This window comes from Equus caballus, chromosome 2 (assembly GCF_041296265.1).
Source record: "Equus caballus isolate H_3958 breed thoroughbred chromosome 2, TB-T2T, whole genome shotgun sequence".
Classification (NCBI taxonomy): domain Eukaryota; kingdom Metazoa; phylum Chordata; class Mammalia; order Perissodactyla; family Equidae; genus Equus; species Equus caballus.
Window position 1 is genome coordinate 112,047,012 of NC_091685.1, and position 18,092 is coordinate 112,065,103.

General features: G+C 36.9%; 2 protein-coding genes across 24 annotated transcripts in view; both read left to right on the top strand.

Moving 5' to 3' along the window:
• TRPC3 (transient receptor potential cation channel subfamily C member 3) overlaps nt 1–6,750 on the top strand; it is a 142,895-nt gene extending 136,145 nt beyond the window's left edge. For all 9 annotated transcript variants that reach the window (XM_070259676.1, XM_070259675.1, XM_070259677.1 and 6 more), the window contains 2 exons: nt 412–2,755; nt 3,734–6,750. In XM_070259676.1, coding sequence (XP_070115777.1) covers nt 412–554 — 143 coding nt within the window. In that variant the 3' untranslated portion in view covers nt 555–2,755; nt 3,734–6,750. The remainder of the gene's footprint in view (nt 1–411; nt 2,756–3,733) is intronic.
• Nucleotides 6,751–8,563: 1,813 nt separating this feature from the next.
• BBS7 (Bardet-Biedl syndrome 7) overlaps nt 8,564–18,092 on the top strand; it is a 34,765-nt gene continuing 25,236 nt past the window's right edge. For 3 of the 15 annotated variants that reach the window (XM_070259678.1, XM_070259687.1, XM_070259679.1), the window contains exons 1-5: nt 8,865–9,334; nt 10,435–10,500; nt 14,029–14,091; nt 15,522–15,697; nt 17,628–17,814. In XM_070259678.1, the coding sequence (XP_070115779.1) occupies nt 10,459–10,500; nt 14,029–14,091; nt 15,522–15,697; nt 17,628–17,814 (468 nt within the window). In that variant the 5' untranslated portion in view covers nt 8,865–9,334; nt 10,435–10,458. The other 12 variants (XM_070259681.1, XM_070259684.1, XM_014737967.3 and 9 more) reach the window with 9 other exon arrangements.

Genomic DNA, 18,092 nt, shown 5'->3' on the forward strand with positions numbered 1-18,092 from the left:
TTGCTAGGATTCCCTTCCATCCTAGCAATGGGGGATGATCTATGTAGGTGTCAACCCTGATGGCTGAGGGCACCTAAGGACTCCCTAGAGACAGAAAGGAGATACTCTGCTCGTAGATCATTAACAGAGAAATCATGCTGTGTTAAAAGTTGGCTGAGACACACGACAATATTTCTGCTGAATTTTACTATTAAAAACATAGCTGGACTCTTTCTATAGTTTTTTTTCAAAGGTCAGGATGTTTTTAAAGACAGACATTTCTTAAACATTTTAAAGGAAAAAATCTACAATAACTACCTTGGAGATGTCATGAGGCAAATGTATTAATATTGTATGAATTTCACGGTTTGTTCTTCTCTAAATCCAAAGAGCAAATGACCAATTACATGTTTTTTCATACAAATGCTATAGGTGAATTAAAGGAAATCAAGCAAGATATCTCCAGCCTTCGTTATGAACTTCTGGAGGACAAGAGCCAAGCAACTGAGGAATTAGCCGTTCTAATTCATAAACTCAGTGAGAAACTGAATCCCAGCATGCCGAGATGTGAATGATCAGTAACCTGGAATTATGGCTTTGACTATATAGCACAAATGTGGGCAATAATCTTTCTAAGTGTGAAATACTTGAAAAACTATGGTGTAAATTTTTAGTATTAACTACCTTTATCATGTGAATCTTTAAAAGTTAGGTCTTAATGATTTTACTGTTTTATCACATGCAAATGGTCTTCATTTTAATTGTCTGCCTTGACAATTACAAACAATGACATGCCATTGTATTTAAAGCCCCAATATTACTACATTACTGACATCTTTGTCCATTTTAGAATAAACTCTGTCTTTGCACTGCCTGTTTGCCTCCAAGAGACCGTAAGCTCCTCGCAGACAGGGACCATGTCTTATTCATCTTTGTGTCTCCAGCATCTAGTAAAGAACCTGGTACATAGTGGGTGCTCAATAAATGTTGTTGAAACCAACTGAACTGCCAACAAAATACAAATAAAAATGAAAAGGCCATCACTATGTAGCATACTTGTCCAAGTGCTAAAGAGATTTTTTTTAAAAAAGAAACTGGAGAAGTTTTCCAAGCAACTATCACTTGGTCAGATTTTCTTAGCATTTTTTGGCTTCACTGATAATCCTAGAACCTTTGAGCCCTGAATGAAGAATTTAACAATGAAATGGATTAATAGAAAATATAAATACATTACATACTTAGGTTTCATAGCATTGTTCAAAACAACACATTAAAGATTTTTCTAAAGTATAAACTGTTCGCTTTCTGTCTTAGATTTCCATTTGTTGTGTTTTAGTAATGTGAATTTCATCAGAGGGGTGGTGAATTTTTTAAAGTTGGGGGTTACCCAGGGTTGTTATTTTGTTATAACCTCCTAATTTCTGCCTCTGATGCTTTAATGCTAAGGAAGATATCAATAACTGACTTCATATCTTGCCCCCTATTAGCTCCATTCTAAGTTTTGGAGGGTCTGCTTATGGGAAGAAATAGGAAAGAGCAGTGGCTGTGCACCTGGAGAGGCAGGGCCAAGCATCACCAGGTGTGTTGCATTTCCCTTTGAGGCGTCTCCTGCCGTCATTGCTTACAATGATTGACATCCTTTTTCTTATCAAAGCATTTCAGTTACACTGTCTACACAAAATAGATTGGGGAGTATCTGTATCCAACTTATTATATAACTGAGCTGAATACTGGTAATAGCCGCAATGCCTCATGGCTTTAATAGGAAAGAAGACACAGGCAGGTAAGTTCTCTCATCTCTTCACAGACCATAAAACAAAGTATTTTTTTTAACTAGCTGGGTTTAAATCTCTCATAGAGTTATGCTTCACATCCTGACGCTCTTCCGTCTGTTCCTGTCAAGTCTTACAGGAATACAAACTGTGATCATAGCTCAAAGATAGTTTTATGGGTCCTAAAAACCAACCAAATACATGGTACTTTAAAAGTCAGTTCTCTCACATGGGAAGGCTTTCTAGACACGAAGACTGAAATGAAGAACATTAAATGGAACTACGTAAAGCTCTTTAGAGATTATTTCTTAATTTCTACTTTTAGGGACTTAATTAAATTAAGAAAAGAACTTTATACATTTTTGCTACCATTGTAGAATTTTTCATTGACTTTTGTGCTATGCTAATAGTATTTGGTCTTCAGTGTTTTTCAGACTTTATGTTGTGCCTCAGAACTGAATAAATATTAAATTTTTTCATTGTTATATGTCACCATATTATATTAAAACAGTAAAGACATGGAGTTTCCGTAATAAACAATACCTTCAGTCTTACAGTATTGTCTAGGATTCCAGGTGTGCAAATTTTTGTTTCTATCGATGGAACAGAATATTTAGTAATATTCCTAATTGGGGTTGGAAAAATATTGAAAGGAAAAGTGTCAGATTTAGCGTGGGACATTCTTGAATGAAGAATCAGTTGAGACTTGAATGAAGATAAATCTCACAACATCTATGCCGTGTGAGTACATACATTATTTTTTTGATTTTTAGGCCATGCTTCCCACAAATGTAGAGCTTTCAACATAGGTTGTTTTTCCTTTCTTTACTAGGCTTATGTAAAACTGGTGTGTTTTTGATCTTTCATTTTTTCCCTTCTTCATAGTTTCTAGGTGGTCGTCAAGAAGGGACATGTGATGCCAAGGTGTGGTGGATGCTATCGATGTTGTTGATGCCCTGCCCAGATGCCCTTTAATGGGCCAGTGCATGCATCTCTCAGATACTGTGAGTGTTGGCTCCTTAACAGGTTGCAGCTATTCACTTCCCCAGGGAATTGCCCACAGCTGAAAGGAAGCAGCCTTACCCAGGGTGCTATGCCTCCCCCTCCCCACATCAATGACCAACTGCTTGGGGTGGAGACAAAAAACGTTGGTCCCTTGTCTCAAGGTAGGGCCAACTTTCTGGTGCAATTCATATTCCAAAGCTCTGGAGGGGATTAGGCTGAATGAAGCCAGACTCCAGCTGAGACCAGATCTTTGTTTAGCTTCTTCTCCTGTCTTATGCTACTTCCTGTCCCTCCCTTTCTCCCAGAGCATTCCCTCAATAAATCACCACATCCAAATCTTTTTTTTTTTTTTTTTTGGTGAGGCAGATTGGCACTGAGCTAACATCTGCAGCCAATCCTCCTCTTTTTGCTTGAGGAAGATTGTCCCTGAGCTAACATCTGTGCCAATCTTCCTCTATCTTGTATGCGGGACATTGCCACAGCATGGCTTGATGAGCAGTGTGTAGGTCTGCAGTGTGGGTCCCAGGATCCCAACCTGTGAACCCTGAGCTGCCAAAATGGAGTGCATGAATTTAACCACTATGCCACCAGGCCAGCCCAGCGTCCAAATCTTGTTAGGATTTGCTCCTAGGAAACCCACCCTAAGATGTAAGTATTACTGTGGAAAGTAGAGGCGAGGTGAGGATTAGTTTAGGCGATTTCTGTCAGAATTAAGACTTCTTTGAGGTTAATGATAGCTCTGGGCCAGCAAGTCATTGCCCCACTCACTGTCCTAACAGGCATATTGTGCTTAAAAGCAAAGCTCAAAGAAGTTGATGGTGCAACTTGGAGAAGGGAGCATTTTAGCAGGACCAAAAAACAACTCATCTAGAAAAAGACATTTAGGTGTTTATGATTAATTAGAGGATTATCAAAGTCCAATATCTCTGACTTTTTGACTTCTTTGTTGTCTTAGTTGTTTTCTTTTTCTGTTACAGATGAAAAAAAAAGGAAAGGCGGCAACACTCAAATTGCGTCTTAGGCTTACTGTTTAAAAAATTTGGCACTTTATAATGCTTCTATATTAACTTTACTGAAGACCCTTCACTTGATGGAACTCACAATATGTTGAGAAGCATGGATTCATAGACTTGAAATAAAATAGAGAACTATGCAAAATAGTATCCCGTATCTTCAAAGAGTTCTGTGCACTATGAAAACTTAGAAATGACATAAATATGTTGTGATTATTAAAAGCAAATTTAGTACAATGTAGGATAACTGTCTTACCAATCATGTCCAAAATATTTCGATTTTGAATGCTTAAGCCAAATGAAAGCAGCTTTTGTAAATGGGAAGGTCAAGTGTCTAATGGACAATATCTAAAGAGAACTGAAGGCACATTGCTTTTTAATCCTGTGGCCTGGGACAAATTGCTTAACTTCTCTGGTCTGAGACCTTGTTCAATCTCCTATAGCAACAGCATAAGAGACAGGTTCCTGGTCTCTGGGCATCATAGAAGTGTTTTAGCAGGTGATATCATCATCCAAGGTGGTCATGATCTCTTTCTCAATGTCTTTCTTTTTTAAAATCAATCTAAAAGGGTTATTTATTAATTTTTTTCTTTTTAAAACTAGCTTGACAGTTTCAAAACTGGTACCACGTTAGTGGAGACCAATGTATACTCATGACTCATTCACTCAGCCGACCACCTCTAGCTCTGTTGGTTTTAACTTTAATGCAATTTAAATTGCTTTTATTCTTAGTCATAAGTTGTTTAATTTATACTCATCATGGTTTCTTTAAGACCGCAACATAGGTTATAAGTTACTGAAGTGCATGATAATTCTGTAAATTTGTCTCCAGGCGATTTTTCTCATATCTGAGATGCAGTTATTTTCTGTTTTTTTAATGTAGCCCACCAAGATGTCTCTAGTACCTTAAAATGTGTTTAAAAAGAGAAAATATAGTGGCAATTTTGTCTAACTTGGCATTTCATTTATTGTGAATAAAAAGTCCCCCCCGCTAATTATTTGAGAAATGCTTAAAATTAGTAGTTTGAAACCTTTGCTAATCATTTAGAAACAAAACACAATGCTTAAAAAATAATAAATCACTTGCCTTTTCTAGATGCAAAATGAAAGAATTCCACATATCATATTATACAAGCTCTTTTCATCTATTTCTGATGCTATGTCATAGCCTCATTCCAATGTTTTAAAATAAATTTGATCTTCCAAACAAACTCTTTTCTTTTACACAATTAATTTAAGGTAAAATAAACAGTGAGTGCATTACTTGTTAAATGGAAAAGAAGCCTTGCCAGTATATGTTTTTATTACAATATTGTAAAGATTGTATAGATGAGTTTTTTAGTGCTGCCTTAAATAATATAGCAATATAAAATAAAATACCTTTTCTAAGTTACATTTCTACTACATTATATACTACTATGAAAGTGGTTTTGAATCAAAAAGGGAAAACGTTGGATTAATGGTTTCTAAGATTTCACCCAGCCCTGAATACTTTTCATACTTATCATTTTTAAAAAGATAATTCCTGCCCACTTCACCAAGTTTTCAATATTTTGATTTGTTTGTTATAAGGCAAAAACATAGCAATAATGATATCAATACCATTTTCCTTAAGTCGTTAATGTGTATTGCCAGTACTTGACAAGGGAGACAAGAAAATAGACAGTGGGAAGATTTGGTATCCAAATTCATAGATAACGTTTTATCAGAACCCTGCCTACTCTGGAAACTATGCAGAGTTAAAGATTCTTATAATCTCTTAGTTAATTTTTAATTTTATTTTGTAAAAATTTTATTTTTAAATTGCAAAATTTTATTTAAAATAATGCAGACATCTTACGGAAAACACAAAAAACAGGAAGGGGAAGCTTATAATCCTTCAGTTTACAACCAACTAAAATTTTTTTGATATATTTCTTAACAACCCTTTCCTACAATTGTAATCATAGTATACACACAATTTTATATTATTTTTATTATCATCTGAATATTTCCACATTATTACACAGCCTTCATTATTTTCACTTCCAGTGGCTGCATAATAGTCAACAAAGTGGATGCACCATTCCCCTATTATTGGACAATTAGGTCCCTATCTTAAGTAGTGCCTCAATTATGACTTCTTACTTACTTTGTGGTGTTTTCCTAGACTAAATATCCAGAATTGGGGTTATGGGTTAAAAATATAATCACATATTTATAGGTTTGGGTACATATTTCTAAGTTGCTTTTGAAAAGGGTTTTATTACCAGTTTAAAGCATCACAGTTGATGAGCACATGCTGTCTCTATAACATATAGTTGTTTCACTTAAATCTTTCTTCTATTTTGAAAGGCAAAATAAAAAGGTATCTTGTATTGATTACAAGTGAAGTAATAGGTTTCTGTATGTCTGTTCAATAGCCACTTTCTTTGTGAATTCTGTTCATGTTTTTACGTGTTTGTTTATTGGAATCATAGTATGTCCTTTTTTCTTAATTTACATAAACTATTTATAAAGATATTCTACTTTCCCAAAATTTTTGTTTATATTTAAAATTTTGTGACATATTGAAGTGTTTAATATTTCTTTTTCATATCTGTTTTCTTCTTTGTGGTTTCTTCTATCCCTCTTAAGATCAGGCAAGTTCCCTTCTGTTATGGGCTGAATCATGTCCCCCTAAATTCATATGTTGCAGTCCTAACTCCTGGTACCCCAGAATGTGACTGTATTTGGAGCTAGGGCCTTTAAAGAGGTAATTAAGGCAGAATGAGGTCATTAGAGTGGGCCTTAATCCGATATGGCTGGGGTCCTTATCAGAAGAGGAGATTACGGCACAGACAGACACAGAGGGAGGACCATGTGAAGACACAAGGAGAAGACGGCCATCTCAAGCCAAGGAGAGAAGCCTCCAAAGACTGATTTGGTTCCCTGCTGACCCCTTGATCTTGTACTCCTACCTGTGAGACCTGTGAGAAAATAAATTTCTGTTGTTTAAGTCACCCAGTTTGTGGTACTTTGCTGTGGCAGCCCAAGCAAACTAATACACCTTCCAACTCCCTAAACTCTCTACAGTTCTATTTTCTTCTATCCCCTCTGTGGCTTTACATTGCAATTTACTTCTAAAATTTATCTGTATTTTTGTGGAGTCTAAATTGATATACTCCCCAAATTACTACACAGCTAACCCATCTTCAGGCATTGTTGTCTATTTTAATATGGAGTTATTTTAGCCAATTTTTTTTCTGAAAAGAATTGTCTGGAACATCCTGGTAGCCAGTCAAAACCTCAGATCCTCTGTAGGAAAAAATCTCTCTTCCTAAGAAGCACCCCTTTTCAGGCGTTTAATTTTTGTTTCACAAGCATTTGTGAACTCTCCCCAGTAGACCACAGAAATCAGGGAAGGAGCTGTATCTTGTTCATCTGTAGTGCATCTTTAGGCAGAGCACTGTGCACTAAGGAAGGACTGATGGAAGTGAGTCAAGGAATGTCAGCTCTCAGTCAGATCCTGGGTCACACTGAAGTTCCCTGAGGTCTTTTCAGGGGCTCTGTGATTTTGAAACTATCTTCAAAACACTAAAATGTTTGCCTTTTTCAGTGTGTTGACATTTGCACTGATGGCACAAAAGCAATGGTGGTTAATACTGCTGGTACTTAAGCATGAATCAAAGCAGTGGCTCAAACGGTAGTAGTAGTCACTGTATTCTTCCTGCCACACATAGGCAGGAAACAAAGTTTCATATAAAAACGTCCTTTGTGAAGCAGTAAAAATTGTTAATTTTCAATCTTGACTCTGGAGTACATATCTTTTTTGCTATTCTGTGTAATCACATGGGAATTATGCATAAAGCATTTCTACTGAATACTGAAGTATATTAGTTGTCTCAAGGAAAAGCGTGATTATTTGAGTTGCTAGCTGGAACACTTTTGAAAGCACGACTGACATTAAAATTAGGATTATTCAGACCTAGATATTTGGTATACACTTTCTTGTGAATTCAAGAAGGGAAAGTATCATTTCAAGGAAAACAACTGACATTTGTTGCCAGTGCTTAAAATTCTAAGCACAAATTAGAATTTTGCAAAATTTGTATCCACCTCTGAGGTTGACAGCTTTACAATACTTCGAAACTTTTCTGATGAAATCCGTGGTGATATTAACAAATGGGATTTGGGGGATGTTTCATAATGAAGCCGCATTCCACACTGTAACTAACTTTTCAAAAACTACCACTTGTTTTGGACCAAATTCTTCATATATTTCAAAACATATACCAATGGATTGAATGCAGAAGTAGATCTGGGACTCCCCTGTCTACTATTCGGGTGAACAGTAAATAGATTTACAAAGTCTTTCTACTTTTTTGGAAGGGATGGGAAATAAAGGTATTTTTCATTAAAATATTTATGAGTTTATTTTTTAATATGTTTTTAAAAATAGTTCCAATTTCTAATACGGTAAATATCAATAGATAATAAACAAAAGGTCTTTGGGGTCCTTAATAGTTTATAAGAGTTTTGTAAAGGTGTCCTAAGGCCAAAAGTTTGAGAACTGCTGCTGTTCTGAAGCTAACGCCTATAACGGTGGAACCTAATTCTTTGGGGGACCCTTTCCAGCGTCAGTAAAACAGGTCAGAATCTACTCAGGCTTCTCATCAACGCTCTATACCGAAAAACTCTTCGAGGTGTTGTTCAGGGCGGCGGCGCCAAAGTGGGCGGGGGGAGGACGGGTGGAGCCAAGACTGCGTCTTCGGTCTCCCTGGAAACCACTTTGCTCGGGTCTCCAGAACCGCGTCCTCCGTTCGTCTCGCCTCTGATTGGAGCAGCTTGTCAGTGGGCGGTCCGCCGGGAGAGGGGCGGGGCTTCACGTTCTTCCAGGGCCCACTCGCGTGAACGCACTGACGTCACGGCGGACGCGCAGCCCTGAGGCCCCGCTTGTGCATCCTCCGCCGAGGCCGCAGGGGTTGGGATTTGCCCCTCGGGGTTGAGCGAGTGGGTTCCTTTCCGAGGCCCGGGGCCCGGCAGCCTGTGCCACTCTTGTCCCGTCCTCGCGCTCTCCAGCGCGTCCGTGTTGCGTCATGGATCTGAATTTAAACCGAGCGGATTATTTGCAGGTAAACCCGAGGGGACAGGGTGGGCGCCGCGGGGGTGAGCCCGGTTCCCCGAGAGGATTCCATCCTCCCACTGACGCCTGTCGAGGTCGCCGGGAGCGGGGGCGGGGTGCTGCCCTTCCGTCGCCCTCCTCCCGGGCGCCTCCGGCTCGTCCACGACGGTGCACGCCCCCAGGGTGCTGGCGGCTGCGGGTCCTGAAGATGCTCCGCGAGTCCAGACGCGGTCCCTGACTCCTTCCCGGGGCCCATCTCTCCCCGCCGCAGCTGCCTCGGGCCTCTAACCCCTGAGTCTTCATCCCTACCCAGTCCCTTCTCCGAGCGCCGGACACCACTAGCCAGATCATCATCAAAGCGGCGACAACCGTTTATTGAGCATCCAGATTATTCTCGGAGCTTAACATCCACAAATGTTTAATGCTCATAAAAATCCTCAAAGTAGGTAATATTATAGAGAGCATCCAGGAGCTCTGAAAAGGTAAGTTGCTTTATAGCGAATAAGGATGGAGTTCTTGTTGGAAGCAAAGTCTGGCTGCAGAGCTGGTGTTCTCTCTGTTATAGCTCAGCCCTCGACCTTCTCTCCCTCTTCTCCGTCTCCTCCTTTTTCACTAATCCTGTTTTGGCTAAGGGTGCAAATGTTTGCCCGGTCAGTTTCCCTGGGAGATACGCTAGGTTCTTCCTACCTTAATAATTTCCATATCCAGCTGGTCACCACATCTTGCTGCTTTTACCTCCTAAATATCTCTTGGAATCTGTCCCGTTTTCTTCATCTCCACAACCCCCAGTTCAGGTTCTCATCTTCTCTTTCGTGGATTATTGAAATAGCCTCCTAATTGAGCTCCTAGCCTTCAGCTTCACCTCCCTCCAAGCCATCCTTTCACATCCCTTGCTAGATTGACGTTTCAAAATACAAATCTAAATAGATAATTTTAAACTTTAGTACTACTCCCCGGAATACAGAGGAAAATTACGGATTTATACTGTGTGTAAATTCTTTCATGATCTATTGTTTTCTCCAGCTTCTATCCTCCTCCCCTAACGATGCACCGCTAGTAACAGTTCCCTGCTGAACAAGCCGTGCTGTTTTCATCGTATGCACCTGTTGTAAAATAATCTTCATCGTCACTTGGATTCGATGTCATTGCCATCAGCATATTTGATATTTTAGCAAAAATTTTCTATATTGCAGTTTTAATAACTGTAATCTATTTCCAAATATTTTTAATCACTTCATAAAAACTCCTTAACAGTTGTATAAAGTTGGAAAAGAAGGCTTCTAGAAATATTTTTTTGTGAAGTATCTTGCCAGTAATGTCACATAATTATATCTGGCTTGACAACATAAATTTTGACAGGCATAAATTTTACTATTTTTGGTTTTTTCCTATACTCTGAGTTTGGGGCATATTTCATTAGATAAAAGTTCGTCATTGATAATTATTTCCTGTCACTAATTATTGCAATAAAAAGGTAAGACACTGTGATCTGAACGTGCTACTCCTTTTAATCTCTGATGTAAGAACTTCAAATTACAGTGTATTAGAGTACATTCACTAGCTGGCTGGTGTGTTTCCTTAGGTGGGAGTGACCTCTCAGAAGACTATGAAGCTACTTCCTGCCTCAAGACGTAGAGCTACCCAAAAGGTACTGTAGAGATACTCATTTCTCCACATCTCCTTAGGTCTCACAGAAGAGTGGGTTATATTTCCTTCTTTATTGGTAAGTAGTTCTTTTTAAAATGCTAGTGTTAAAATGGAAATGAATTTCTTTTAATTCGAACAGGGGTTGGAGTACCAAGGGACATTTACAAACTAACTTTCTTGGTCATTGTAATTATTTGTACAGTTAGTAACGAGTATAATCAAACTTGTTAAAAAACATATTCCATTTTTCTGGTAATAGTTTATTCTGTGTGTACTTGTGTATGCCAGACTGTGTATATGAAAAAAGAAATAGAAAACACAATAGGATATAGAGAAAATGTTTTTTTAAAAACTTTATCATATTTTTAAGAGTAATAAACTATTTTGATGTTGAACTTTATATTTAACAATATTGATTAATTTTATCGCAATGTTGATCCTATGAGACAAGAGAATTATGATTTCCACAAGACAATTATAATTTCTTAGAAGACTAGTAGGATATTTTAGTAGCTGCAAAATAAATGCAGTGTCCTGATATATTAACTTTTTGTCAAGATAAATCAACAGATTTCTGATTGTCATTTACAGTATTCAGTTCACTAGATCAACATTTCTCAAACTTTTTGGTCTCAGGACCCTTTTACACTCTTAAATTATTGAGGATCCCAAAGAACTTTTGCTTATGTAGGTTATATCTATCAATACTTATTGTATTAAAATTCAAACTAAGAAATGTTTAAAATATTTATTATTCTATTTTTGAAAATAATTAGAAAATTACATGTTTACATAAATAACATTTTTATGACTAATAACTTTTCAAAAACAAAAAAATTCAATGAGCATAGTGGCGTTGTATTACAGTTTTGCAAATTCTTTAGTCCGGCATAAGATTGGCACCTGAGCTAACATCTGTTGCCAATCATTTTTTCTTCTTCTTCTTCTCCCCAAAGCCCCCCAGTACATGGTTGTATATTCTAGTTATAGATGGTTCTAGTTCTGCCATGTGGGATGCCGCCTTAGCATGGCTTGATGCATGGTGCTAGGTCTGCACCCAGGGTCCCAACCGAGGAAACCATGGGCCACTGAAGCAGAGTGTGTGAACTTAACCATTTGGCCACGGGGCCAGACCCCAATCTTTTTTTTTTTTCTTTCTTTCTTTCTCGCCAAAGCCCCCCAGTACATAGTTGTATGTTCTAATTGTAGGTCCTTCTAGTTGTGCGTGAGATATGTTGTTTTGGTTGAAGTATATGAAGAAAATCTAGCTTACATGATACATAGTTGAAAATAGGGAGGGGTATTCAGATAGCTTTTCCAGATAATTATTGCTCTTCATATTTGATACAACACCTATACTTGACAAATAGTGGTTTCTAAAACATTAGGTGCAGTGTGCACTCTGAAACTATATTCATTAGCTTTTCATACTTCGGTACATTTAAATCCACTGGTCGGTCTTATTATACTTTGAATGCATCTTTTACCCTTGCATGAATTTATAGCATCCTGTGATGGTCATATGAGATTATTGGTTCATTTGAATTATACAGATGTTCCAAATGTTGACACATTTTTCAATATATCAAAGAAATCACATTTGTTAATATCACGGCTGATCTCATCAGAAAAGTTAAGTATTGCAAAGCTGTCAGGCTCACAGTGTCAGATACAAGTCTTCCAAAGTACTGATTTTCACTTGAAAGCTTGAACTTTATCATTGGTAGCAAATACTGTCAGTTGCTTTCCTTTGAAATGACGGGCTCACTTCCTTCAGTTTTTAAAAAATGTCCATGAAATACCCAAGTGCTAATAATAATAGTTGTTGATTGTTCTTTCATTCTTAAAAATAGTGTTTCTTGAAAAGAAGACATAGTTCAGCTCATAACTCAATTTATACTAGTGCTTTTCCTCAAGACTGTTTCAGTATGCAGCACAAGTGCTTTATGCATCCTTCCTATTTTCCCACACTAAGTATTAAAAAGATGTACTCAAGGGTCGAGGTTTAATAAGAGTAATAATGTGATTGCTTCATCAAGGACATTCTTACATGAAACTGGATTTTTTGTTGTTGTTACTCTCAAATGGTGATGAAGATTACCGATTACGGGTATGGTTTGGTGTCATTGTTTTGATTCCTGTCAGACACTGGTAATTTTACCCACCGTTACTTCTTGCCATCATTGCAAATATCAACCTAGTGAAAAAGGAAAATAAAGACTTACTTAGAAAAATAATTTTGACCTAGCAGATTTCCTAAAAGGTTCTCATTGACGCCCAGGAGTCCAGGAACCACACTTTGGGAATCCCTGTAAAAGATTATTGTTTTACAAATTACTGGAATAGTATATTATCAAAAAATCAAAACCTTAATTAACACTTAAGTATTTTTTCATCTGAAAAGTCTTTGTCTATACCAAAGATCCATAAATCTGAAAATGTGTACATAATTATTTGTGAATGTTCATTGTTCTGGAGAGAAAGTTCACAGCTTTAATCAAATACACAAAGGGGTTTGTGATTCCCTCAGAAGGTTAAGAATCAGTGGGCTAAGAACATGGTCTGTGCAATATCAACTTTTTGATATTTGAGACTTGTTTTAGGTCCTAATACTTGGCCAATTATCTGATGTTCCTTTGTGCTTGAAAAGAACATTTATACTTTAATTCTTGGGATGAGTGACTTATTTATTTACACCCTCCCCCACATATATGTACATGCACACAACATATACATATGTGCATATACAGTCATGCACTGCATAACGATGTCTTGGTCAATGATGGATTGCATATACATATGAAGGTGGTCCCATAAGATTAGTAGTAGAGCCTGGGTGTGTAGTCGGCTGGACTATCTAGGTTTGTGTAAGTACACCCTAGGATGTTTGCACAATGGCAAAATCACCTAATCACACATTTTTCTCAGAATGTCTGACTGTGTATTATATCAAAAGTAGTTGTTTTTCTAACCTATATCCTTGTCTTTTGTCTTCTTGATTATCAATTTCTGAGAAAGAAGTGTTAAAATCTCCCTCTATATTTATTTCAAAATGATCCATTGGCCACATGCTGATAATTGTTGAAGCTGGGTGATGGATACATGAAAATTCATTATATTCTGTCTACTTTTGCATATGTTAAAATTTTTCCATTTAAAGGTTTAAAAATTTCAAGTAGGTCAGTCATAACTGTATTTGGTAATCTGTTTTGAAAGTTAATCTGAAAATGTTGTTGTGCTCCAGTTAAGAAAGTTACCTCCCTGCCATTTCTGTCCCTATTCTCTTGTTCTCTTTACATTGTAGGAACAGAATATATGGCTGACTACTTCTGTAACGATTCTCCATCTCCTTCTCTTTGGCCCTTTCCTATAAGTCTTTGAAAGATTATTTTTTGTGGGGTTGCCTTTTCTAGATTTTATGATCTCTACTTTTAAAATCATAATTTATATATTGAAAATCTTGTTTTCCGCATATGCAGTTACTAGGACATAATACTAGTAATTTTAGATTCTCTTCAATCTGTTACAGGTGGTCGTTGGAGATCATGATGGGGTAGTTATGTGCTTTGGCATGAAGAAGGGAGAAGCAGTGGTATGTATTGCTTTTTTGGGGGTGGGGCGTGGAAGGATTTTTTAAAAGAGAAATATGCTGCTTAGTGAATAACCCTAGATTAAAAATGTTCTAATATACAATGAAAAATGGGTTGTGAGGGAAGTAGTTGTATGAAGTATGAGGCTGCAGGTAGCACAAGAGTCATTTGCTAGCTGTTTATAAAACACCTTTGACAGCCTAGGGAGATATATTAGTTTTCTTTGCTGTGTAACAAATTCCCTCAAATTTAGGGGCTTAAAACAACACACGTTTATTATCTCACAGTTTCTGTGGGTCAGGAGTCCAGGCTCAAGGTCTCACATGGCTACGCTGTAGATGTCAGCCGGGCTGTTCCTTTCTGGAGTTCGGGGTCCTATTTCACACTCACGTGGTTGGCAGAATTCAATTCCTTGCTTTTGTAAGACTGAGGTCCCCACCTTATTGCTGTCTGTGAGTCTAGGCCTGCTCTCAGCACCTTGAGGCCCCCGCAACTCCTTGCTATGTGATCGTCTCACAGGCCCTCTTGCAATATGGTGACCTGCTTCTTCAGGCCAGCAGGAAAATCTGTCCGGGCTGCTAGGACAGAGTCTTCTATAACAATGTAACATGGAAGTGGCTATCCCATCACCTTTGCCACTTAATGTAACCTGATCAAGGAAGTGATTATTACATCATCATATTCACAGACTATAGTTTATGAGTGTTGGGGTTGAGATTTGAACTCTTATATTCATTATACGATATATGGAATTTACAAAAAGGTGAAGAGGGTGAAAACTATCAGAAACTCAGTATTTCTGTTCTTCATATATCCTCTCAGATATTTTATTCTCTGTGTATAAAGTCATTGAGGGGGAGGTTAAGAAACTGATGTCAATAATAAAATGGAAAATAACCAGGAAGAAATTAATGATACAAATGTTTCCAATTAAATAGAGAGAGAGTAACTTATATATTCAGGTTCTCAGTAAATTCTATAGTCCTAAAATTTATAAAAATTATAAAGAAACCAGGAGAGATTAGTTTTAAAAAGATAATTAAAATATAAAAACATGTCCATTGGAATCAGCTAGGGAATCTTGTTAAAATGCAGATTCTCTCTCAGTAGATCTGGGGATGGGCCTGAGATTGTGTATTTTTAATAAGGTTAGTGATGCTAATGCTGCTGCTTAGTGAACCCTACTTTGAGTTGCAAGACTTTAGATTTTAATGATGTCTTTGAAATATGTGTGGGAATAAATAGTCCAAAGTTTGAAGATATTTGACAAAAAACCAGACTCACTGAAGTAAATACTTTTGTGTCTAAAGGCGTTTCTATATAGTAGAACTATAATATTTTGTAAGTTTAAAATCACAGCATTTTTTACAGTAAAGGAAAATGCTTACAATAAATTTGTATACTTACATTTTTTCCCCAATGATTTTTGCAGACAGTGTTCAAGACTTTACCGGGGCAGAAGATTGCAAGACTGGAACTAGGAGGGGTTCTTAACACACCCCAGGAGAAAGTTTTTGTTGCTGCAGGATCTGAGATTAGAGGTTTTACAAAGAGAGGAAAACAGTTCCTCTCTTTTGAAACAAACCTCACTGAAAGCATTAAAGCTATGTATGTTTATTCTTTTTTAATTTTTACACATCCATTTATAATATTTTGGTTAGGTGACAAACATTTGATTAAGTAGCACTTTGGCCATCAAAGTTGGTGACTACCAATAGGCTATAATTTTGAGTGAGTTAGGTAAGACTCTAAGTGAAAAATAGCTCCTTAATAGCTTCCTGATATGTGAAATTTTGCAATTAAAATTGTAGTTTTTGAATCATGGGGAGCTAGAAAGGGTTTTGAAAGTTCGTTTAATCCACTGTTCCTCAAACCTGCTACTTAGGAGAATCCTTTTGAAGCTTAAAACAATAGATTCCTTGTCCTACTTCATACCTGCAGGATCAGAATTATTAGGAGTAGGTTTAAAGGAAAAAGTTCTTCATTTGAATCCAATGCAGCCAGGTTATATCAGCAGCCAGATCTCGGTTTGGAAACTACTGATTGAGTCCAGAGTGCTGTGTAATGCACAGCCGTCCTGCATAATTCTGTATAGTGCACAGCACATGTCTTGATGTCTAGGCTGTAAAACTTTGGCAAGATTAGATAAGAATTAAACAATGGCAAGTGGAAGTAATGTCAGTGATTTAGCAAGAATATTATACTTTTGAAATGCTTTTGTAGATAGATGTGGCCAGTGATAATGGTGAAATACTGACATCAAAGTAATTAATTATTAGCATACCTCCACATTCAGAAAGGTATGTGGACAGAGATGGGAAGATAAGGAGTTTCCCAGCCAGTAGTCTCTTTAGGTAGTTTCTCAAATGTTTTTACTGCAGTGGCAGAGCTGGAATGGAAAGGTTCTTTATTCAGTTTTTGAAAATGTATTATCTGCATCTCCACATTTAAAGATTGCATAGGAAAATAAGGTTATAACTTGAAAATATTCAATAAGGAAACTAACCACTTACAAAATTGGTTACCCCTCACACATCCTACCCTGCTTAATACTTCTGTCTGTCCCCACTCTTGTCAATAGTGACTGGCAAGTGGTGCTTTGGATAATACAATGCAAATATAATGAGGATACATTTCAAAATGAAATTTAAAATCTTGGAAAAGATATAGAATTTCATTAGGTGATAGAAATGATATTAAGAGGATTACTGAAATCATATGCAGAGCCACAAAGTGAGGCCACCTAAACAATAATTGAGGAAGATAAAATCAGTAAGAATCATTACAGGATAAGGAATAATTTTAGTAGCAAAAAATTTTTAAATAGACCTTAGAGGTGGAGAAATAGGTGAAAGCTTCACATAAAATTACCCTGTTTATGATTACATGGTGATAGCAACCTAGACATGAAAGATAATACACTAGTATATAAGTTTTTTCAAAAAATTTCAACTCCCCCAGTGAAAACTTGGTTCAATCTAAGCCTTTTCCAGGTAATTTAGTGTGATAGTGAGATGGCTAAACTCTAGAGCTAAAAACTACCTGAGCTGCAATCCACTCCACTGTCTGCTAGTTGTGTGCCGTGGACAGGTTACTGAACATTTATTATCCCCTGTAAAGAGGGATAATCATGGTTCTAGTTTATAGAGTAGGAGCATTGAGCCAATATGTGTAAATCACTTAGGACAGTGCTTGGCACATAGTACACGTTCGAAAAAAGTTACTTTTTGACATATTAATCGTCTTCAGATACAGACAGTTAAATTATCATTATCTTGTCTTTATTTTCAGTTTTTCTGAGCTCAGCTGTTGAGAAGTCTGACACCTTAAGATCCTCATTTTTATCTTTCAAAATCAGTGTTAGACCAAAAGCCTAGAAATTAAGTCGGGGAAAGGGGAAGCTATATTCTCTGAGTCTGTGCTCAAATAATAGTAAACTCTGTAAATAAACTTTTATTTTTATCTCTGAAAAATTCAGGAGTTTCCTATGCTTATTTTTTAAAATATAGATATCTTAAATTACTTTTAATTTTCTCAGGCACATATCTGGCTCAGACCTCTTTCTCAGTGCAAGTTACATCTATAACCATTATTGTGACTGCAAAGACCAACATTATTACCTTTCTGGAGACAAAATCAATGACATCATCTGCCTGCCAGTGGAAAGATTGCCTCGTATTACACCAGTACTGGCCTGCCAGGACAGAGTTCTCAGAGTTTTACAGGTTGCTGTTTGCATTTTTATAATTTTTCATAACTTAGGTAAATGAATATTGATGAACAATGTATACTTGAGATAAATTAGTGATCATTGCCACTTTAAATGTCCTACTTAAAATTATAACTGGAAAAAGATTTTAATATTTTAATTGATAAACCAGTTTTTTTTGTTTGAGGCAAATGTGTTGAGATCTTTGGCAAGTGTGTAGAGAGGCATATATGGAAAAAAGGGTACTTTGTTGGATAAGTGAGTGAGTGATAGAGGAAAAAATCGTTTTATTGT